Source organism: Perna viridis, chromosome 1 (assembly GCF_037379345.1).
Source record: "Perna viridis isolate PV_CMFRI_1.1 ecotype Kerala chromosome 1, ASM3737934v1, whole genome shotgun sequence".
In the NCBI taxonomy this organism is placed as follows: domain Eukaryota; kingdom Metazoa; phylum Mollusca; class Bivalvia; order Mytilida; family Mytilidae; genus Perna; species Perna viridis.
In genome coordinates this window covers 4,515,561-4,541,449 of record NC_142445.1, presented here as the reverse complement: position 1 = coordinate 4,541,449, position 25,889 = coordinate 4,515,561, and the positions used below count along the sequence as shown (strand labels likewise).

At 33.1% G+C, this 25,889-nt stretch overlaps 1 protein-coding gene across 2 annotated transcripts in view; it reads right to left on the bottom strand.

The window, feature by feature from the left end:
- Window positions 1-25,859, bottom strand: part of LOC148626930 (cyclin-dependent kinase 17-like) — a 60,308-nt gene extending 34,449 nt beyond the window's left edge. The window contains exons 1-2 of one of the 2 annotated variants that reach the window (XM_088564527.1): window positions 25,742-25,859; window positions 23,104-23,287 (exon numbers count right to left, since the gene is read on the bottom strand). In XM_088564527.1, coding sequence (XP_088420653.1) covers window positions 23,104-23,218 — 115 coding nt within the window. In that variant the 5' untranslated portion in view covers window positions 23,219-23,287; window positions 25,742-25,859. Of the gene's footprint in view, window positions 1-63; window positions 1,590-23,103; window positions 23,288-25,741 lie in introns of those variants that run through there. The other variant, XM_088564446.1, reaches the window with a different exon arrangement.
- Between the last annotated feature and the right edge of the window lie 30 nt (window positions 25,860-25,889).

The following is a 25,889-nucleotide window of genomic DNA, read 5'->3' as shown; positions in this document are numbered from 1 at the left end:
ATTATACTATGATATGGATTACAAAATAAATTATTTATACACCAAAATAAAAGAGAGATTTACCTAATCTAGCATTTCTAGGCAAGGTACGATTTTTATCCTCATTCCGATCTTTTTCCTTGGGAGGTGTTATATTACTAGTAGTCCCAGGTGATCTCTGGGAAGAGTTGTCTTGCCGTGACCACAAATTCCTGATTCGACTTATAAGTGACAAAGACCGACTAAAAGGTTTCTTCTTCTCCAACTTTTGTAATGTAAGCACTTTCCTTTGGCGAAAACTTCTGTTTTCAAAGTGATGCATCTTATCCATGTGAACTATCACTTTTGCTAATGTTCACAGTTATGAAGAATTAAGTTATACCATTGTCATCCACTTAAGAAAAACTTCCTTATTTGGTCCAGTCAGAACCATTGCACTTCAATCCTAACAAGTCTAAACAAACTTGTCTTCTCAGAAACAGACAACCAATAACACAAATAAAATACAAAATTATGTAGTCATTTACTTGACTAAAATCTCTAAAATAATTCAATAAAAAATCCTACATCTATAATAAAAAAAGAATCAAATTTAGTAATAAACTTTTGAACTGAGCAAACACTTGTAGACTATTTCCTGATAGGAAATGACCAATTTGACAAGGAAACAAAAATGATTATATCACCATCTTCACACGTCCTGCTTGTTATAAACAAGTCATAACTCAAAATAACATCCTTAATTTATAGTTCCAAAGTCCTGCTAAGACCCACACAGCAGATGGTCAAAGACTTCACTCATGTAGTATCTGATTTAGTTACCTTCTATTACATTTATATTAAAACAACTTGATCTAAAACAAGTGGATATATTTCTAAGTTTCAACTATTATTCCTTCTTGTAACTGGTTCATATTTATATTGTTTCCATAAATGTCCAGTATCCACAATTTGTTCCTGGACAGCTGTGATTCTGACTAATTTCTACTAACTGGAGAGATTGTACTGCCTCTAACAATAGTCCAAGGAATCTGTGAAATTGAGAGAATAACCAACTGTCAACACCCAGTCAATAATAATCCTCAGACAATAAATACTATCTCCATTCATAAAATGTATTGATCTCTGCAAGTTAAATTTACCAATTATCAAATAATCATAGGAACTTTTTTCCAATACCAGTTATCAGCTCAACCACATCAATTACGGTGACAGTTCCTGGTAAATTCTGGGATTTCCAACCACTTTTTAAAAAATTGTCCTTCTGAACAGAAAATTGTTTCAAATCTAATGACAACCCGATGATCCATGATTTTTTCATCTCATTAATGTTTACTTTTCCAATAAACAAGTCAGCATAAGAAGGAAACAGGATATTACATAAAAATGATTTGAAGAATCATGAACTGCTTTCTTCAAAAATAGAAATACCATAAAAATACAAAAAGCAAATTAGTTTTGACAAAATCCATTTAAAAAACTGAGCTTATATCCTGAATGAAATTGAATGCAAAAATTTCCTAAGAAATAAGACCTTCAAGGTCTTCCCTGAAAATGTAAAAACAACTTTAAGTAGTTCCAAGTCATACACCACCTTCAAAGTTTAATATGAAAATGAGTGGGTAAAGCCAAAAATTTACTGCACTAAGTTTCCATTACAGATAGTAAGAACTATAAGCTACACATCAAAGGGCTGTGGTTGCCATGGCCAAGATGCTACCTTTAGATAATGCCATTAGATAGGAACAAGATAGGCTAGCAGGATGTTTGATTCAGTTTTATCATGTTTTATCACCATTCTGCAACTGAATCTGTTCCTACATCATCTTCAATCTAGTTTTAACCTTGTTTATTTAATTATACACATAACATTGATATGTGAAATTCCTAAGGAATCTATATGGTTTATATGTCAAAATTCTGACAGTCAATGGAAGAAAAATGTATTAATCTTAAAACTGCACATCATCATCCAAGGAAATGAAAACTGAGACATAAAATAATGAACAAAGGGCTAGTGTATCTAAAGGGTATTTCTATCATTACTAGTATGTAACAGCCTTAACAATGATCAGTACTTTTACTAAGTTTGCCTTGTTTGGTTGTATCCTGTTTTCATTTAGAGTAGAAGTAGTGACTTGTTAGTTTTTATTGACCTGAAATAGAAGCTTGTGACCAATAGCACGCACATGGAATCCTGAAATACTCTTGAAGCTTAAAAATACAATCCATTGATCAATTAAATTCATTCAAGAATTTCTCTGAGAAGAAAAGTGTGTGGAGTACACATCCTGTTGGGTTTACATCAAAACATTAGGAGAAAATGTAAACAGAGAATATCTGTTTACATTTTGTCAAATTACAGGTGTAACTCTGATCAAAGCGTAACTTCTAACAAAATGTGTTCAATTATTTCATTCTCTATCTGAACAATCAATTTTTTGCAGAAATTAATTGTTTAACATCGGCTTCATTGAAGATGTATTGTTAAACCTGAGATCATTTTTGCAATTCTTTCATTAACTCCACATAAAACAATTCCACTGAATCAAAGCATAAATAATGAACACAGTGATGCATTTGTTTATAAAGAAATAGAAGGACAAATGAGTGATAGCTGATCAATGATAATATAACAAATAAAGGTATTACTGGGATCAGTGTCAAAAATACTATCATTGACGTAGTTTACAACACTGACGTCACTTCATGTTTAATGTACATTTGTTTTTTGTCTTGTGATGTAAGAACTTATACAAATTTAGGTCTTGTATTTCTAATACAATACCATATACCCATGTGTCAGTAACATAACAGGATGATAACAGGATAATGGCCTGTCAATGTCCATGTTAGACAACTATGTCAACCTTTCATAAAAGTTGAAAATATGTAGATGATAATTTAGATTCAATCAAAGCTAAAATAAGGATTGTTCTTGTGTAGGAGTGTGAATTGTAAATTGCTAAGATAATAGCTTCCATCAAAACATATTTCAATCAAACATACATTCTCTTACTTTCACCTCTTTTTACAGGAGGGCAAAGTTTATTATAAAAAAAAACTAAATTCCAATAATGTGGTTTTGCCTTAGCAGGAAAAAAATTTGAATATAAAAGGGCTTCCTTTTCAGACATTCTGATACATACAAAGTAACAAAAGTAAATGAGCAACTCGGACTCCACTAAAAACTGGGAGCATGGACCAGGTGCACCAGTATGATAAGTGTCCTCTGCTTTTCTAGAAACAACCGCCAAGTAAAAAAAAAGTCAAGTCTGGGGTAGACAAAAGAGGAAAGGAAAACTATGATACATTGAACAAATCAGCTTTCATGGTGCAGATGGATACACTGTAATGATCCACAAGTTCATGATGACGACCATAAAACTTCTGTAGTGATGACTTCAATCTTGAGGCAACATAACCCTGTTCAAGAAGCCTAAATGTAAGAAGTCTAGCGTGATACAAGAAGTCTGCATAGTTACGGCAAGCTTAACATAAGAGTTGTGATATGAAAACTCCGTACGCAGGTGCTGAAGGGAAGTTGCCACATAATATTGACAATTCTGAATGAAAAGTTATCATGTTTGTTGTAAAGTTTGATAAATAATTTTCCTTTACCATCCATCACTAACTGTAGGTCAAGATATGAGGCTGACTTCACAGTGTCTGTAGTATCCTTTATCTCAAGTACTTTGGGGTAGATGCGGTGTATCAAATCCCCAAAACTAGGACTGTTTAACGATAATATGTTATCTATATAGTGGAAACTGAGATTAAAGGATCTAGTTAAACAATGTTCTTTCTTTCGGATCAGAACAGCTATAAAGTCAGTCTCATAAGAGTGAAGGAATAGGTCAGCAAGTAGAGGAGCACAATTTGATCCCATTGGAATGCTGACCATTTGCTGAAACATGTCGACCACATTGGACAAATATGTTGTCGATAAAATTCCAACATTTTAAAAACATTTTCTTTTGTATATTTGGAAGATAATTTGGAATTATTTTTACAAAGTCAAAGGAATCTTTACCAAGAATTATATATTTGTATATAGGTGTACCATCTTTTTTTGGGAAACAATGTTAAATGTTTTTGAGTCGGGATTTTAACAGAGTACAGGGAATAGAAGTATAAGAAGTTGAAAAATTATAGGTTTGAATGCTGTTATATTCTGATAATAATCTTAAATTGAGGGTCTCCAGAATATCTTTTGAATTTTCAGGATCCACATTGAATTAATACCACCATGGGAGTAACAAAAGTTGTGGTAGGACTGGAGACCCTCTTTGACAAATGTGTAAGTTATAAGTTTTGAAAGAGGTTTGGTGGTACATTTAGCAGATCCAGCTACGTAGTGTTGTTTGCATGGGTTCTTGTGGAGTTTAGGAATCCAATACATAGACGGTAAATCACAATAATTGTCTTTGGTAGAGAGACCAAATGAGGATAGCACAGATTTATGGTTTCCAACATCTCTTGTTTGGAGAGTGTAGTGGCAGTATAGGTCTTATCACTGCTATTATATTCTATGTCTATCTCTGATAATAAACACTGGATGAAATATGTTTTGCAGACAAAAACAATGTTGTTTAGGGCTTTGTCTGCTGGTACGACAACATGTGTCATGTATAGCAGACAATGTTTTTGCTACATCGGGGTCTTTGAAAACTGATGTTGCATTGACACTCATTGACATACTTAAAACTTTCATATGTTTCAAAAAAAGGAAACTCAGAGCCTTTACCCACTCTGACAGAGAATCAATGTCTTTTTGTTCTTGTTTTATCCATTGACATCCATAATAACTTTAAAGTTATAATTCCTTTTCATGGAGCATGGTTCACGATACATGGGACCTTTTGAAAGGACCTTACACAAAGATTCATTTTTGATGATGCATAAATCTCCCGTGACAATGGAGAGTTTTTGCAAAAACAGTCAAGTGGTTTAGCCTTGATTTTGTTTTGTTTGTTGGGGTTTAACGCCCAAGCAGCAATATTTCAGCTATATTCAGACAATCGGTTTAGCCTTGAAGTCCTCAATCTTGAGGTTCTGCAATAGCCTTTTATAATTGAAAATTTCTGATGCAATAGGTGAAGTATAGGAACAGGAAATAATTGTTTTGTCTTTGAAATATGGGGGAATTTTGTTGGTTATGTTTTTGTGATAGAGGATGTTAGCCAAATTGCATCTATACCTTTATTGACAAATGGTAGTGAAGAAATGATCGTTTTCCTTCATCTTGAACTTTTTCACAAACTGGTTTAAAGAGTCTTTTTCCTTCTATATTTTCTGATTTCAGCAGACATTTGGATTAACAGACATAACTAAAAATTGTGGCTGTTAGACATTTATGTAGCAGTACTTTGTGGAGCATCATATGACCGCAGTGGTTGAACCCTGTACAGTTGGGGCAAAAGTAACCACAATATTAGTTTTTGACACACTTAAGCACATGGACTTACAATTCATTACGGACACAACAAATGGTTTGGACACTCTATAGCACAAAATTTGAAATTTATTTAAAATCTTGTAACCCTAAAACCATAAAATATATCTAAAATCTGATTGAAAAATACAGGCAGGGATTTTCATAATGATCCAATAAAAAAAAGAAATTTGAAATTGGTGTGGCCCCTTTCACCCCTTATAACTTAAAAACTGCAAAAGACATCTGAAATCTGACTGTAAAACACAATTACATAGACAGGGAATTTTATGGGGAATCCAATATAAAAAAAATCGAAATCGTGGCAAAATGAAAAAGTTAAATTTTTGGTGCATTGCCAAACTTTGACCCCCTATAACTTGAAAAAACCAAAACCCATCAAATCTGTTGCTCCATTTGTTTACTAGAATTAAATAAGTAACACAATAAAAAAGGAATAATCAAAATTAGAAGTAATAAATGTATTCTACAGGGATATTGTATAATGTATAGGGATATTGTATAATGTATAGGGATATTGATAAAACTATTTTTAATAATTATTACCATTTTTAGCCATTCATGCTAAAAAAATCCTAATTTAAAAGGAACCTTCATTATGTGGTTAGTAAATTTATATCATAATTTCATAACAAGTGGTCAACCACAACTAAAGTTATTGCATGGAAACAACGTTCCAAAAAAAAAACTGTGCCTAAACTAGATATTATGTGAATGAAAGATTTCACTGGCAGAGCAATTTAAATTCTTCTAAAGTGTTGAAATAGGACTAAAATGGTTACATCATCAACAACCTTATTGATTGTCCACACTGCTACATTCTCTATACAATAATAATCTCTGTAGAGAAATACTGCACATCTTACAACCTAATAAAGGATGAGAGTAAACAGAGGACCTGTATCAAGCTGTGACTAAACCTTTAACCAATATAGTTACGATTAATTCCGCCTTATTCCATTAGAGAATCTCTTCTGTAACAAGATACCTGACAAGTACTCACAGCCAGAGATAGTCATTTTGATAAATTCTATAGAATTTTCTTATAATCATGAAAGATATTATCTGCTTCCCTACTTGAACCAAAAATCGAATAAGACAGTAAATAGACAAAATTGTCTGGCTGTTAACATCACACCAATCTATAGGAAAATAAATCACATGTTAACGCCATAATTATTTCTACACAGGCAAAATTATTTTACATGATTTTCACACGAATTCCACATGATTTTCACCTGAATTGAGCAAATAAACTAAGTGACAGAGTTCATGTGAAATTTGTGTTAGTGAATTTCACATGAAAATCATGTTAATTTCATTTGAATTTCAATGAATTTCATGGGAAGCTCGATTAACATGAATTTCGTGTTAAAAATATTTGCCTGTGTACAAGTAACAAGAGAGTGGGTCAACAAAATACATATGTCAGAATCCTTAACATTATCATAATATTTATCATCATCATCCAATACATGTTTCTTATCTTGAGGAAAATAAATGGAGAAAATCCTAATTCTTAGTGATATAAACCATTACCATACTTTTAAGAATGCTAAGAAAACTTTCTTGCTTTTAAAGGAGTGATGAGTTAACATACAGTTGTATATGTAATTTAAAAATTTCTATAGTGAAGACAAGAATATGTCTGGACAGTTCTTACCAAATCCTTTAGTAATTAGTACAGTAAACCTAATATGGTTTTCCTTAATGCACTTAATTTTAGTAAACAAATAATAGAAAATTCTTAAGTATGCCAATTATTTCCATCTTGAAGCATTTTAAATGTAAATGCAGACAAATAAATTGACAAACAACTCTTAAAGGCTTGACTTGTTTTCATAGAAACAAGACAATTTTCTAAGTAGACAATAACAGTATCATTTCTCATACACATATCCCCTGGTGAATTATCTTAATACCACAGATTCTCAGCAAATTGTTGTTAGTTTTTTTTTATCTAATTGGAGAAAAAACATTGCAAGATGAAAATTATTGACACTCAAAGACATTTGTAAAATTGATTAATAACATGAAGCAGACATATAATTTCAGTCTATTATGTATCCAGTGACTCATTAGAAACAATTTTAACTTTGATATATATCTCTGATGATGCTGTCAGTAACAATTAAGGTCGAAAAATTCTGGTCCTGTAGAAAATAATACAAGAATCAAATAAGCATTAATGGAATAACAACTACTATGACACAAGATTAGGCTAGCATTGTATAGGTTAGACCAAGATACATTACTATACTATTATATTTGTCTAGACTTGCCAATTTCTACAATATACCAAATCATTGAAAATATAACAAAGAGCAATTTGCATTCAAACCTTTTTTTTTTAATATCTAGTTTTTTTAAGGCTTTTAATTCAAAGAATAAAAATCTTATTTACCAAATCTTAAGCAACTATGTACTAAAAAAGTCAGGTTTTAAAAAAATATATATTCAAATTTGCCAACTACCAATTGTTATAAGTAACATCCTTAAAACACAAAACATGACAATCCTCTAAAGTTCTATAACTCTGAAAAGAAAAATGGAAAAACCATCTCTGAAAACATTAGTGGAACACTGCTTGTGGACAGACTGGGTTGATAGGCTAATGAACTGCACCATAATATGAATACAAAAAGTTAAACATACATGAATATGAAGAATTGAATTAAATGAGTTAAAAAATTGCTACCTAGAAATTAGAAGTAAGATGAAAGTCAGATTCTAATGCAGTTTATCATAAAAAGTATAACTGACAAAAAACTGACAGTTCAAATATGTATATTTAAAAAAAATGAAAAAAAGTCAATTCCCTGGTACTCAAGTAGTAAAGGTTAACTAACACATAATATACTATGTATGTCTTGTTCAACAAGAAATCAGACACTTTAAATGAAGATAATTTGTGCTGTAAGAAAACTCCCTAGTTAAGGTGCTACTAGTAAATAAACCATTGTTGTATAGTAGCATAATACTGTAAACATATTAAGTGTAAGTAATTGTAAGAATCAGGCAAAATGGGAAAAATCAGAAACATGCATGTCAAAAACCCACCGATTTGACAATGTAATATCACTCAAGGATACTTTCTCTATTTGAAAAGACCATTATTTGACTTCTGCATCACTGGCTTTGTTCAAAAATTTTTCAATAGAATGTTAGAAAAAAAACTGGTTTTTGACAGAGTTATCTGCCCTTGAAATGTTCACTTTCAGTGCATTTCAATGAAATTGTAACTAAACGGTCCAGCATGATATGGAAAATCTTGTCTGTATTCCTTGATTCTGATGGTGCAAATAGTAAAATTCCACTATCAAAATGATGAGTGTTTTTCATATCATGTTTCACCTACTACCTGATTCTTACACTTAATTTTCGCTGATTCTGTCAAGTGGACATATTTGCAGGTAACAATTTTCATCGTTCCAAATACTGATTAGCGTTATTAAGTGTTAAATCAATTTTGTTGGTGCTATTTTTTCGTGGTTTTCTGTCGACCTTGAAAATACAAAAAATCAGAACACAGTGAAAATTAGTATGGTCACTGTATCATATCCTGTTTACTTTTTTCAATTTTGTAGTGTTTACTAAATCATTCAATTCATTCTTACCATTTCGGAAAATTTACAAAACAACATCCGTTTTTGAGAAAATATTAGTTTAATATCTCAAATGAATGACAACTTTTGGAACAAACAACATCCATTTTGTTTTAGAAAACATGAGATGTAATCTCAAAAGGATGAACATTAAGTGAAATCAAAATATGACATGTGCCATCCACTGCCTAGGTCTTGAATGGACATCCTCTTAAGGTAGTAGACCTGGAATAAGGGAGACAATCCAAATTGAAAGGAAGATTATTTGGCTCCTTAATGCTGAATGAACTATCTATAACCCTCCAAAAAAAAACTTGTACATGTTTGTTCTCGCCGCCTCATCTTAATTTTGAACTCTTTGATTAATTTATTTCAGCATACATAATCTAATTTGAATAATGAATTTATAATTAAAGTTTACATAAGAATTCCAAGTTTTTTTTTGGCTTTTTTCTCCTCTAATCAAAAACAAAATTATTATGACCATGTGGGGAATCAGTATTATCTTTGACCTAATAGTTTAGGTTTCAGTTTCTGAGTATCATTTACAGCTGCTTGTAAACAGAGGAATGATGATTAAAGAGAAAACTCCAAACTGATCTATCTCTTAAATGGGAATAAAATGACCCATGTTTTAAAAATAACTTTAGTAGAATTTTCTAATACAGTATTTATATATGAGCATTTTATAGTTTAGATAGCCAATGTTAAGTAAGATCATGCAGTCTTTTCTTTACCCATTGATTCAATCAGAACACGGGCACTTGCAATGATTTGTGAGTTTGCCATGTCAAAAACTTTAAAAGTGATGGGAAAGGATGGAGGTATGCAATGTTTCAAGAAGAAATAGGCATCAGCCTTTAAACTGTGACTTCCCTAATGAAATTCTGAGATTCCTTGCACTCATGAGAGAATTTCATTGTCATTTTACTCAATCAACTGCACCTCATTTGTGCAAAAGTTAGAAATTCTCGATACTCATGCAAGAAATCCCAGGTTTTTATTAGGTGCAAGAATTTATCAATCGTACATCCCAAGTGAAAGTACTTTTCCAAATGTAATAAACTTTATAACTTATGATGTGGTTCTCAACCCTGCATGGGAAGAATTGGGATTGATTTTACATACAATGGGGGAATAACTATTGGTAGGTTTAAACAGGTATGGGGCTGGCAAGTCAGTTAACTGCTAGAAATCCTTAGTTTGTACATTTGTGTAGTTTACATTCAGTTTCTTCATTTCCATTGTAACAAGGGACTAATACCTTTTTGAACTGATTTTTAGGTGTGTTTAATTGTGTAATATTTTTTCCACATAGGCTAGATTTTAAAGGAGGAGGGATGTGATCACGCTAAAGTACTTTAATCTAGCTACATTTTTTTACACCTGTCCCAAGTCAGAAAGTTTTGGTCTCTATAAGTCCTGTTTCATTTTCACCTTTGGTTTATTTTTATGTTACTTGAGTATAAAGGGGCAACTATTTTGCTGTACCTGGGTATAATGATGTTTTGGAGCCAGCTGCAGTCTGCCATGAGGTGTGAGGGTTTCCTCCTCGTTCACTGAAGACCAATGGGTGGCTTTGAACTGAAATTTTCATCTGAGTGGGGTTGTTGTCTCTTTGACGTATTCACCATACCTGTTCTAGTTATATTTCAAATTTAAAACAGTGTGAGCCTTGCAAAAAGTCTAGGATTGAAAATTTCACAATAGAGAGTGTAGCAATATATTATTAAAGATACAAAGTTGGTATAAGTTCTGATTCTTTAATTTATCATTGCTTTGTCTTGGAAGGCACTACAATGGAGTTCAATCCAATCATCAGCCTAGAACAAATAGGTCTCTTGAGAGAAGAAAACTTTCTCACCCCAGTCAAGAAATTAGAGAACCTGTTTTTCATACAGCTTGATTGAAAGGCCACTATCAAATATCAAAACAGAATATAATTACATGCAGCAGCCCACCGTAACAAGAACAAATGGCAATTTCATTAAAATATAATTTAAAAACTTATATAATCATGTATGAGAAAGAAAGTAATTTTTCTTGTTATTTTTCAAAGCTTTTTGGTAATGAAATAGTCTTTCCTATAAGTGTTCAACCTATTGTATCATGGGTTAAGATAGATGTACAGAGTATTTAACTGTCATTTTGATAGAGAGGAAGTTCCACAGGATGGCTTCAATGTTTTGCTTAGAAAAAATATCAGGAGACAAGATATAATTATGAAATCATTTTGCTGAGGCTAAGATAGTGTGACATAATTTTTTATAAATTGTATGTTCAGTAAATAGCATGTATAATGTATTCCATCCCATCCAACAACAAATACCTGTCAGAGCTACATTGTACATACCAAATATAAAGCCATTCTGTAAATTATAGAAACTGTCAACAGTGTGACATAAATTTGTATATTTGATATAACCAAGGTAACACACAGGAATTAAGCAGAACTGAATACATTCAAATATTTTATGGCAAAGCTACATACAAAGTTTGAATTAATTCTACTTGAAATTCAATGAGACAATAAGGATAATACACTATGACTGTCCCCTTATAACAAGAGGGTGTACATTTGTAGTATATAAGGGGTAATTAGAGCTGCTTCATCAACTAAGAAATTATTTTCTGACTCCCCATCAGACATTATACGAAAAATAATACTGCCAATAGATTGTTACTTGATTAAACATCATTTCAGAGAACAGACCACATTTATATCCAAGGGATGATCACTCCTTTTTCATTGGTGAGGTTCCAGCATAAAGCCTATGTTTCCTGTCAGTTCATATTGGCAAAGGCATCATAAAGTTCCTCATTTAAATGATAATAGCAGGAAGTTAAACATAAACTTGCTAAAATCAGGAACAATCTCTGAATCACGCATGCATTCACAGAAATAAACAATTTACACATTCTTACATTTGTTTCTATTCACCTATTGAGAAAAGTATGTCAATATGAGTACTACATATGTTCTACACTTTTTGTTTTGTTGCTTGATGACTAAGCATTGCCAGATTTTAACACAAATGGAATATTTCTGAACTAGTCATTCAAAACAAAGATAAATGAATTTTGTACCTTACAGTAAGTTTTAAATGAAAGTACAGTGTACCTCAGTCTGACAAAATAATTTATCATACATCCTGTTAGATTCAAGCTGGAGATCATGGTCACACAATAACAATGGGAGTCAAACTGAAGATCATGGTCACACAATAACAATGGGAATCAAACTGGAGATCATGGTCGCACAATAACATTGGGAATCAAGCTGGAGATCATTTTAACACTATCAATGGGTATCATGATGAAGATCATGGGGAATCAAAACGGAGATCATGATGGAAATCATGTTGGAGATCATGGTGATAATCAAGCAGGAGATCATGGTCACACTGTAACAATTGGAATCATGTTGGAGATCAGTCATAAAGTATGGATGTGAAGCAAGTTTGAGATAATGGTCACACAGTTACAAGTTTGAGATAATGGTCACACAGTTACAAGTTTGAGATAATGGTCACACAGTTACAAGTTTGAGATAATGGTCACACAGTTACAGGTAATGGTCACACAGTTACAAGTTTGAGATAATGGTCACACAGTTACAGGTAATGGTCACACAGTTACAAGTTTGAGATAATGGTCACACAGTTACAAGTTTGAGATAATGGTCACACAGTTACAGGTAATGGTCACACAGTTACAAGTTTGAGATAATGGTCACACAGTTACAAGTTTGAGATAATGGTCACACAGTTACAGGTAATGGTCACACAGTTACAAGTTTGAGATAATGGTCACACAGTTACAGGTAATGGTCACACAGTTACAAGTTTGAGATAATGGTCACACAGTTACAAGTTTGAGATAATGGTCATACAGTTACAATTTGAAACAAGACTATTATCTGATTCAAACAATGAAGGGCTATGTCAGTGACAGAACAGTAAAGTTAGTCATAAACTTAGTTCTGCAGCATCATACATAATGAAAAGCAAGTGATGATATGGTGTTACTATGTCAGAATGACGGAATATTTGTTGTAAATCAAATACTACATAAAGCTCTGTATCAAATCAAATATTATACTTCATTGTATAATGGGTATTCATGTTTAAAACATATTCTCCACATCTCATTCAATCTGGACCTTTTACCTGAATCATATCATTTCTAACGATGAAAAAAAACTTTAGGTTAGGATATGCATTATTTCTACGTCATGCTGTAAGATTGATCAGTCTTATTGAAAATAAGATGAATTCATTTACACAAATCTTTGTCCCAACACTGATCTTCAAAAATTCATTTACATAAAGTTCACAAAGTTCAAGTACAGTTGACAAAGAATTTAAAGTCTTACAAGACTTAAAAGTACTCTAGAATAGATCATATATGCAAATTTATGCACATGCAGGTGTGTTTAATCATGTAACTGTTGTTAATCTCAGATCTACTTCATATTCGCATGGCAGATCTTGGTGTATTATCTGTTTTATCAGAGCAAATGAGTACTGTTACTGCAAAGATCTCAAGAGGGCACAAAAATAAACTGATAAAATTCAACATATATACAAAATATCATTTCTTGATGAAAGGTAGAAAATTATACTGATAACCTAACAACCCCAAGACCTATATACAGGCTAACCTGAGGAAAAGGTTATCAAAGTCTGGTCACAATCTTCACACTTGATACTACCCAACATCAGGAGAATATTCTTGTATAAGTCAGGGGGAGATAAGTGGCACACTAGCTGGATAAAAATATTAAATAAAAATAAGTCAGGGAGGACAAGTCCCAACAGAGGCACAGGATAAAAAATAAAAGTCAGGGGTGACAAGCTACACAAAATTGCAATATATACATTCACCATTAATTACACCTCACTGTACTCTTTCTTTACAAAAATTTATGTGAATACTTTAACTATTCTGATGAATTGTGCACCAAAAGACTATTGACCGGTCAATAGCTTCCTGACTATTTGCCATCACTGAAACTACTTGACCACAAGCATAATTTATTTTTTGGGAATTTCATTCTGTTACAGGGATTTTGACAAATCATCTGGATTTCTAGTCATTTATTGTTATTCTAGGTTGAGTCCAGAGATTTCAGTCAGACAACAGAAACATCATGGACAGCGCCAAGTCAGCAGGTTGACTTGTGTGTTTGTTGTTTCCTCAATGTGAAAAAATGACTGATTACTAGAATACATGTAGGTACATGTATATGGAGTTCCTAATTTCCCGAGCTTTAAACATAAAATCAAGCAGTATTTGAGTGGCAAGTAATTTGTATATTAGCCAATACAGCTGTGTCTATGTATTTTATAACAATAATACATATTTGTATTAGTTACTTTTGTTTTGTTTTGTTTGTTTTTTATGTATTTTGGTTTTTTTTTTGTTTGTTTTTTTTTTTCCTTGTACTATTTTGTCATGTTTGAAAACAGACTTAAGTGTATATAGTGACTCCATTTGTGTTGCATGAGGGCCTTAGGGAAGTTCTTGTACACTGCGTTACTCTCTCAATGAGGGCCTCAGGGAAGTTCTTGTACACTGCGTTACTCTCTCAATGAGGGCCTCAGGGAAGATCTTGTACACTGCGTTACTCTCTCAATGGGGGCCTCAGGGAAGTTCTTGTACACTGCATTACTCTCTCAATGGGGGCCTCAGGGAAGTTCTTGTACACTGCGTTACTCTCTCAATGAGGGCCTCAGGGAAGTTCTTGTACACTGCGTTACTCTCTCAATGAGGGCCTCAGGGAAGATCTTGTACACTGTGTTACTCTCTCAATGAGGGCCTCAGGGAAGTTCTTGTACACTGTGTTACTCTCTCAATGAGGGCCTCAGGGAAGATCTTGTACACTGTGTTACTCTCTCAATGAGGGCCTCAGGGAAGTTCTTGTACACTGTGTTACTCTCTCAAAGTTTATTATAATAATTATTAGATCTAGTATGTTTCAGTCTTTGGTATAAATTACTGTCTCTTTGAGTATTACAAAACACTGACTGTATATTTGGGGAACAGTAAGTTTATTTTCCCCTTGATTACAACTATTGCCCTCGGCTATGCCATATGGAAAAATAACTTGCTATTCCCATTATACCCTGTCAATAAGTATCAACTAGCATGCAACCTAGCACAGTACTGATGTGCTAAGAAGATAACGGTACATGAAATTTAATAATTTTCATGATAGTCAACAAAAATCAGCATTAACAAATATGAGCTTTCTAACAATAATCAAGGGAACCAAGGTTAAAGTGGTAATCAAAAGAATGTAATCCAGGGACAAAGACCAGACATGGAAAACAGACATACACAACAAAGAACATGAAGTAACTAAAATTATACATACAAAGTAACAAAACCAAATGATTAACTCAGACTCAACTAAAAACTTGGAGCATGGACCAGGTGCACCGGTATGGTAAGCGTCCTCTGCTTTTATAGATACACCTCCGAGATGCTCATAAATAGTCAAGTCTGGGGTAGACAAATGAGGAAAGGAAAACTATGACACATTGAATAAATCAGTTTTCATGGTGCAGATGAATACAACATGACGATCCACGAGTTCATGATGACGACCATAAATCTTGTAGCAACATAACCCTGTTCCAGAAGCCTATTATGAGGCTGACTTCACAATGTCTGTAGTACCCTTTATATCAAGTTCTTTGGGATAGATACGATGTATCAAATCCCCGAAATTAGGATTGTTTAATAAAATTAATTTCGTCATCTATATATATAGCGGAAACTGAGACTAAAGGACCTAAAACATAACTTGCTCATAGTATATGAAAGTATATTTGTGTGTTAATTCTTTCCTTATTCTTAGATTGTTGAGTGTAAAGACATGGACAACTTATAGTATTGTCTTCTTGAAACCACACATGTAGGCAACTGTTAATTGTAAACTACCAAGTCTTTCATGCAAAGTGTCATGATAGTTCATGAAATCCTTCTTCTTAAAACATATATCATAGTTTTCCTTTCCACTTTTGTCTACCCTGGACTTGACTTTTGTTTCTAGAAAAGCACAGGATGCTTACCCTACTGGTACACCTGGTCCATGCCCCTAGTTTTTAGTGGAGTCCCGAGTTGCTCATTTACTTTTGTTACTTTGTATTTATTATTTATGTTATTTTATGTTCTTTGTGGTGTGTTTCTGTTTTCCATGTCTACCCTTTGTCCCTGGATAATATTCTTTTGATATCTGCTAGAATCTTGGTTCCCTTGATTACTCTTACATGTATCTCCAAATGTTTTTAATTTTAACTATTTTCTGGTTTCTGTATAATGTACCAACAGCAATATTGTTTTAAGTATTACAGAAAACTGATATTAAAAGAATAAGCACACTTTTTGTTTGAAAATAACATGAATTTTCTCTTGGGGATAGAAAACAGAATAAGCACATGTACAAAACCTATGCTCAAACAATTTAATGAAATACTTCATGTATTATCTCCCCTTACCTGAAAAAAAAGCCACTTCCCGTATTATCTCCCTTACCTGAAAAAAAGGTCTCACTAACCACTTCTAACGTTTCCATTACTTTACATGTTAAAAAAGTAATTTTCAAAGTCTCACTGTGAATTCCCAGGACAAATGACATCTTAAAGCTGCATACCGTTGCGAAGCTTGGAAAATAAGGCTTCCAAAATCATTATGCTAATGGTACGATGATAGTAGAAATTCTTCACAAAATTTACTTGAATAAATAATACTGAAAATCCACATTTTTACCTGTTCTGCTAACTGACAGCATGGAGGCATATTACTCACACATGTAAACAATATTCATACACTTTTGTAGTTCATTACATATATGATTTTAAAGTACACATTCTCAGCTTTATTTTGACTACTTTTAATCATAATACACACAAATAATGCACTTACAATGCATATGTCTAGGTTCAGTGTTTTTGGTACTACATGGGGGGATGGCCATTTGACCCGGAAGTGGTTAGTGAGACCAAAAGCCACTTCCCGTATTATCTCCCTTACCTGAAAAAAAAGCCAGACAGAACATTTCTCATAACCAAGGGCTATTAGGATATCTACCATTGAAAGTAAATCTAAGCTTACTCTTTCTATTGGAAAATAATGTTTTTTTAATTACCGGGTAAATATCATTTTGAAAACCAGGAATAAGCAGTATGAAAGTTGGATTCCAAAATTGTTCTCCTAACCTAGTTTATACTTATACTTTCTATGTTACAGAACACATGTATATGTGTGTATTTGATAAAATAATTTGATACAAAGAAATCTGAAATATGCATGATGAAAAGTTAAGGCACCAAATAAGTATACCCTTAAACATTACAATTTAAAGCCACAAAGGAATTAGGTAGATATTCTAGAGCATAAATACATTAACTTTAAAACTTAAAAACCTGAACATCAGTAACAATTATAGATCCTATTTAGAAAGGAGGTAGATCTCTTTGACAGGGGTAATTTTTTTCAATTTTGAGGCAAAGAGGTATATGAAAATTTACTGTGTTTTTAATTTTGGTATATGTTAAGTGATGCACTAAGAAGTTAAGCCTGTAGTTAATATTTAGCTGAATTTATTTTATGAAAGACTGCTAAAATACGCATTAATAAGCACCCAGCCAAATTATCCATTATATGGTAATAGGTATGTATCAGTTTTTATTTGTTCATTCAGTATACATTCTTTATGATTTTTGTCTTGTATACCTCCCACTTTGATACATCTTTATGGATTTGTACTTGTATACCTCCCATTTTAATACATCTTTATGGATTTGTACTTATATACCACCCATCTTTGATACATCTTTTTGGATTTGTACTTGTATACCGCCCATTTTGATACATCTTTATGGATTTGTACTTGTATACCTCCCATTTTGATACATCTTTATGGATTTGTACTTGTATACCACCCATTTTGATACATCTTTATGGATATGTACTTGTATACCTCCCATTTTGATACATCTTTATTGATTTGTACTTGTATACCACCCAATTTTGATACATCTTTTTGGATTTGTACTTGTATACTGCCCATTTGGATACATATTTAAGGATTTGTACTTGTATACCACCCATTTTGATACATCTTTATTGATTTGTACTTGTATACCACCCATTTTTGATACATCTTTTTGGATTTGTACTTGTATACCGCCCATTTTGATACATCTTTAAGGATTTGTAGTTGTATACCTCCCATTGTGATACATCTTTATGGATTTGTTTTTCATCTTAAGTCATAATGATAAAAGACAAAGAAACAAGAGTTTTATCCTAATACTATTTGTAAAGTTATTCTCATCAAAGAAACATGATTACTTGATATCAGACAAAATTACTTTCCAATGAATCTTTTCCATCCAACAAGTGACATTATACATTACAAATGTCATCATCACACTAATACTGATGAAAGTGATTTAGGAGAGGTTTGACTAAGAGACAATGACTCCATAATGCATAAAAAATCTTGATTAACTTTCAAACTTTCATTCACAAATATTTTGTTTTTGATAATATCAATTTAATTCATATGGTTAAAAATTGCATCTAAATCAAATAAATGATAACAAAAAGAAGATTTAAAGTTCAACAACCTTTTCCCATATCTTTATATTAACAAAAAGTATAATACCTTCTCTTATTCAGTATGATAGGGAACCAACCTAAACCCATGCCAAAACTAATTATATATAGTAGAGGATTTCCTCTATTTTTGGGATAAATTGACATGTATAGTACAGATTAGTATCTATTTTGATCAGAAATGACTTGATCATCTATAAATAGGTCTAAATAGTAGCATTCACATTCCCAGATATATCTCGTTCAACACAAACATTGTTTGAATAACAACCATCTTTATTCAACCTTCTGATATATAGCAAACATAAGAGATGATAGAAAGAATAGGTCAAATTAAATACATTGGGTAGAACTGTTTTGTTTCAACATTGTTAGCAACCACAAACTACAGGCTAATAGCTCACTGGAAAAAAAAATTAAAAATTTTGTGGATCTAACAGAACAATAATTAAATCATTTTTCATTTACAGAGGCCAAACTAAATGTCACAAGGACTGGGGACTTTTGAGAATTATTTCATCAAGTTGAAGTGTTTTTCTGTTTGCTACAGTTTTCAAAATAGTTTGCCTTAATACTGCAAAAAAGTCTTTCTTTTTCAAGGGCCATAACTTAATAATGACTTGTCCAACAACTTTGACCAAATGGAAACTTACAGTATGTAGGCCTAAGCAACAAAGTGTCTTCCTATCTGTTATGATTTTCAATAAATGCTTTGCAGGGCACAACTGGATACAACCATAAATGTCAAACCCTGAACAGTTGAAAAAGGTATGGACACACCATACATGCCATTCAAGCTTGATACAGCTCTGAATTCCATTGAAATTAAATATTTGACAAAGGGTAAGAATTTGATCAAAAATAAAATGGTCCGTCTTGGCCAATATTTCTCTATAGTTTCACTCACAACTCCTAAATCAATGGTAGCCTTCATTTGTGGGTATGACATTTTGTAGTATAATATCAAGATCCATTCACTTTAACACAAGTTGTTATCAAGACATCGGGAAAATGCTTGTTTCTGACCTTTCAAGTTCAAGTCACGACCCCATCTTTTACATCTTGTAGTACAATTTCAAAGAAATCAATTCGCTTGTATTCAACTTATTGTCTGGAAAATCCTAACATTGCTTTTTACTAACCGTTTTAGGCTGATCATTCCTAATCAGTTCATAACCCACAAAATCCCTGCCTTTCTTCTGTGGTATCACATAGATCCATAGACATGGCAGCCATGTTTGTTGCCAAATAGGTATACAAACACATTCAGGAAGATATTTATGAATTCAAGAAGATTTACAAGTATATATCATGCTTTCATTAGATTGGTGACACCTGCTCACCAACATGTAACACTTAGGCATGTTTGAAACTAAAGTTTCATATCTGAATCACAGAATCTGATATGGTTCAATATTTCTGATACATATCAAAACTTGTTTATTCCAATTAAAATTAGTAATTCAAACATACATCTTAACCAAACTAGAAAACTGAGCAAAGCTCACTTGGAGATATACCTGGCTGCACCACATAGAAACCATACAGAAAAAGTCATTCAGACTGAAAAATATTATAGGAAGTGCACAATGACATAATATGATAAAGAATTTGTGAAAGTTTCATTAAATTCCATTCAGCTGTTTCAGAGGAGTTGCAGATTAGGAGATGGTCCCATCTGGTCAACCAATCACAAAATCCATGCTTTGCATCAAGAAACCCCTAATACTGCAATAGACATTCGAAAGGAAAAAAAATCATAAAAGCTGCTCATGGCATAATGTGATTAAGAATTTGTAAACGCTTCATCAAATTCTGGTCAGCTGTTTCAGAGGAGCTGCAGATTAGAACTAGGGACAAACTAACAGATGGTTGTGACATGATCACTGTATACAATGTACCTCCTGCTTTGTAGAGGGAATAAAAAGAAATATTTAAATATAATGACAGCCTTAAAACCCTAAAAAAAACTGGTACTTCAAGTATTTGAATACTCTGCTTCTAAGAAACATAGTGGCTGGTCTATGAAAACACTTAGTCTTTAATAAAAAAAAAAAACTCCTTGTCATGAGGTATATTCACTATTTCTGATTTTTTTAACACCCCTGTCACAGTCACAACTCTACCCTGTCTCTTTAAGAATGTTAGTACAATACATTTATAAAATCTTCAAGGATGTCAATGAGTAGTCTTATAAAACTATGGATAGAAGAGCAAAGAAGTAGCCTTGTGATAAGTAATATATCAAGAATCAGTATTAAGTATCAGAAGTCAATTTCCAGTCTGAGAAACTGCAGCCCAACTAACGTTATTACAGAATCAGCACTTGATCTGTTAGAACTGGAACATCTTGGTCTCCTTTAAATCCAAACTGCTTCTCCACTTCTTTACTTGCTGTATCTTTCAGTTCTTTGGTTAATTGTTTGATCTCTTCTCAACAAATTCTACAGGCTAACATTTTCTTATTGTATTGTCACTTTATTAATAACCTGATAAAACCCACAACTAATAAAGTGTCTAGTAGCAACCATATGTAAATTTTCCACTTACGCTGCATACAACCAGATAGTTTCTAATTATGGATGTCAAACTGATCAAGTATTAATATTGGATTACTCATTGGTATTACAGTGTGACACTTGAGAAATTGCCCTCTCAAGATTTGTGAATTTACATGTACATCATCTACATGTATATATTGTTTTTAACATTTACACATTATGTGATTGGTTGGTTCGTTGCTGTCTATAGGATCATTACTCCTTCCATGCTTATATAGGACTAGCAATGAATGACCAGCTTATTATACCCCAGTTCATAAATGTAGGTTGAGTATAATTATCAAAAATTCAATATGTACAAACTGAACAATAATTTGATGATTACCTGTACAAACCTTATATTGTATTATTGCAAGAAACTTGAAAACACAATAACAAAGGTGAGATTACTAGAAGTTCCAGGCAGTTAACCGTTCACTGGGGCTCAGTAGAAAGGGGCAAGACAAAGGAGAGATGACTAGAAGTTCCAGGCCATTAATCATTCACTAAGGGTCAGTATATGGTGTGAGACAAAAGAGATATGACTAGAAGTTCCAGGCAGTTAACCATTCACTGAGGGTCAGTATATGGTGTGAGACAAAAGAGATATGACTAGAAGTTCCAGGCAGTTAACCACTCACGGGGGGTCAATATATAGTGTGAGACAAAGGAGATATGACTAGAAGTTCCAGGCAGTTAACCGTTCACTGAGGCTCAGTATAAAGGGGCAAGACAAAGGAGATATGACTAGAAGTTCCAGGCAGTTAAGTGTTCACTGAGGCTCAGTATAAAGGGGCAAGACAAAGGAGATATGACTAGAAGTTCCAGGCGGTTAACTATTCACTGGGGCGCAGTATAAAGGGGCAAGACAAGGGAGACATCACTAGAAGTTCCAGGCAGTTAACTGTTCCCTGGAGCTCAGTATTAAGGGGCAAGACAAGGGAGACATCACTAGAAGTTCCAGGCAGTTAATTGTTCACAGAGGCTCAGTATAAAAGGGCAAGACAAAGGAGATATCACTAGAAGTTTCAGACAGTTAACCATTCACTGGGGCTCAGTATAAAGGGGCAAGACAAGGGAGACATCACTAGAAGTTCCAGGCAGTTAACTGTTCACTGAGGCTCAGTATAAAAGGGCAAGACAAAGGAAATATCACTAGAAGTTTCAGACAGTTAACCATTCACTGGGGCTCAGTATAAAGGGGCAAGACAATGGGATATCCGTTCACTGGGGAGTCAGACTAGCAGTTGACTAGAAGTTCCAGGCAGTTAACCATTCAATGGGGGTCAGTATACATGTATACGGTGAGACAATATTGTGATGACTAGAAGTTCCAGGCAATTAACCATTCACTGGGGGTCAGTATATGGGATGAAACAAATTAATAATTTTCATATTAGATGTCATTTTGTCTACTGCTTCTGAAGAGATAAAATATTCTCTTCAACAATATCTATTTGACAGAAATGGCTCATACATTTTTGTACACATTTTACCAAAACAGCAAGCCAAGGAAATGTTCTCATTTATAGTCAACAATTTCACAGAATTTGTCTAAGGCTTAGTTTTATTAATTATAAGATCAAAATAAAATCCAACATATGAATGGAATCAATTATTTTCTGATTTTCCATCTACAAAATATCCAGTAGGACACTGATTAATCAAGTATCATTTTGTTATTGGATGCCAGATATTACAAAGCAACAATCAAGTACTTTTATACTTTTATTATCTCTCTTTCTAGCATGATTAATTGTATCAATAATTTGCAAATGTTTTTTTTAAAGTCATAAACTGTATTTTCTGTTACACAAGTAGGTAAATCTATAAAATGGAATATAGGTGTACACAATTGACAACCTTATTGGCATATGGACTATAGATTACTTACTTGAACCATTTTCTTTTGCTCCATGGTCCTCTATGGTTAATTCTGAAAAACTTTCATCCACATTTTGATCTTTACTGAAACTCTGTGACAGACGTCTTTTAATTCGTTTGATCATTATCACCTGTGGTTTCCTTTATACCATAACTCTGTTGTTGGTTCATAGAACTCATAACTTAAACATTCTCTGAAAAATAGAAATATTATGTAGCTACGTTAGTCTTTGAGTTACAAGCAGGTAAATGATAGCTGTCGAGTTTGTTGAAAACAAGAGGTGATTTAGTTTTATCAGCAATCTATTTTTCCATGGTCTTATTGCCTGATATTTCCTATTTCAGGCTTCTAATACAGGATATTTCCAATGACAGTGTCAAATCCTCTGTAATATATTACTGATAAACAAACTGATGAACTATTGCATCTCATCATTATCAAGCTCACTGTGTTATTTTCTTTCTTGACTTCTTAAACATGTTCACTGTCAGTATACTTTCTTTGAAATTGACACCAGCCTGACAGGCATGGATGGTAAAAATTGAGGTGGAGTTGCAGAATTTGGCTAACATGACACTGATTGCTATATACATGCAAGTTCTTTAAATTTATTAGCTCCGGCTTGTTGCCAAAAATTTATATGGCAAAGAATTTGTATGCCCAGAAAAATTTGTCCTCAATGAAAGCAAAATCAAAACAATATGCACCAAATAACTGAGCACCTGATACAGTCAAGAGTTCTGGATGATTCAAAATCTATTTTAATTGTTGCCACTTATCTAAAATGAAATGAAATAGATGAGCTATGTGCAAATACATATACAAATGTATCTATACTCTATACCTATATGTACTGAACTGAAAGTAAAAGTATCATACAAGCAAGGTACCACCACTTTCATATTCTGTCATTGATTCCATAGTAAAAAAAAACTTCCCAGAAAAGCATAAAAATTCAAGTACTTAAGGTAGAATATTGTCTTATCATCTTTTTATGTTATATTTGTTATTTGTCTATCATTAACACCACATGCTAATCGTCTCAACTGCTGATTTATTGTGCTGACAGCTTGGATTCCACAATTGCCTTATATTACTAGTGTAGATTTCAGCAACTGGATTGAGATTTTCACAAGTCCCTCAGACTCCCTTGTTGTGATTTCAGGGGTCCTTAGTGAAGTTTGAAGACAGAGACCTGGAAGCTCAAGTCCTTGAAAATTATAAGAATTTCCATGCTATGGGCGGAGATCAATGAGAATGACTTCACTGTGCTAAGGTCAGTGATTTTCCTTACAAAATTAACACCTGGAAAATACAATGTCCCAGCTGGATGGGTGCAACTCATATTCATCCAAAAAAATCTGAGACAGTGTTTCACCAACTAACACAGATTTAAAATTCCAACTTAAGTGTTAAAGAACCAAATTTTTTTATTGAGTGTACTGTGGGATGGACTCAATGCTGTATGGAACCACTAACAATGCAATATCCAACCAAACTGATACTGTCGTTTACTGCATTTTGCAATATCATAAGACACTGAAAGATACAACTATATTTTCCGCCTGATGTGGATTAACATTATGTAGGATTGGTAACACCGTAACAGTGATTTTCAGTGGAACTGGGACAAGGCAAATTTACTTGAGTTAGTGAATACCATTGCTGATAATATAACAAGCCACACACTGTGTACACAGAAACTGTTATCACAAGTAGTCACCTCATTTTGTGATATATTCTGCTGAATAGAAAACACAATTATCGTAATAAATGTATTTGTTCAATTTGTTTGTTCTACTGTACATGCAAGTGCCTACATGTACACTGAAAGGTTATAAAATCAAAGGCCATCTATCAAGATTCTAATAATTATGACTTGTTGTAATTATCTTGGGAAAATAACGTCCACATTTTTGTACATTCTCATTGCTGACAATGCCCTTACAATAATATTTGCATGGGCAGGAAAACCTGACCGCAAGCCATAGTGATGCACCGTGTTGGGAAAGATGCCACGTTCCTCGCATGTTAAAGAACCCTGCTGTGGTATTCTGCCACAGGAGGCTTAATTGCCAAACCCTACCCATCCCTCCCTTTTTGTAGTGGCAATCAAAATTTCTTGACCTTATTATCCTTTTTTTCATTTCATCATCATCATATCATGTTCATTTCATCATCCACTTCATGTTCATCGCCTGAATATAGCTGAAATATTGATGCTCGGGCGATAAACCCCAATAATCAATCCACAATACTGAGTCACATAATTCTAGAATTAAAGTACATTGTATGCGCATGATAGCCAAGAACTTAATGGAGTACAGACAAGCAAAATGTTAATAATGCTAAGTAACTGGTACTAAAATACTGCTCGAAATATTGTTTCCTCATTTGGGACAATAATCATTCTAATCTTATGAGACACACAATTAAAGGAGCAAGTAGTTAACAAACCTTTTGTAGCAGAGGGTAATTGACAACAAAGTCAAAGACCATTCCAGAAAGGGTTTCATTTTCAGAGGGCTTCATTACACATTTCTTTTGTATTGTGAAAATATATGAACATGCATTTCTTTTTAAAAAATATTGCTTAAGAGAACAGAGTTCGACTTGTACTACTTTCAGAAAAATCTAGCGCAATTACCTATATGATTATCACATTTTTTCAGACAACAGACTGTCTTTGGAAGAAATCTTGATTCCTTGCATCAATGAAAACAGATCATATTAAGGTGTCTCTGTGGCTATATATGATGCAAAATTATGTTCCAGCAGTTTTAATTAATCCGTGT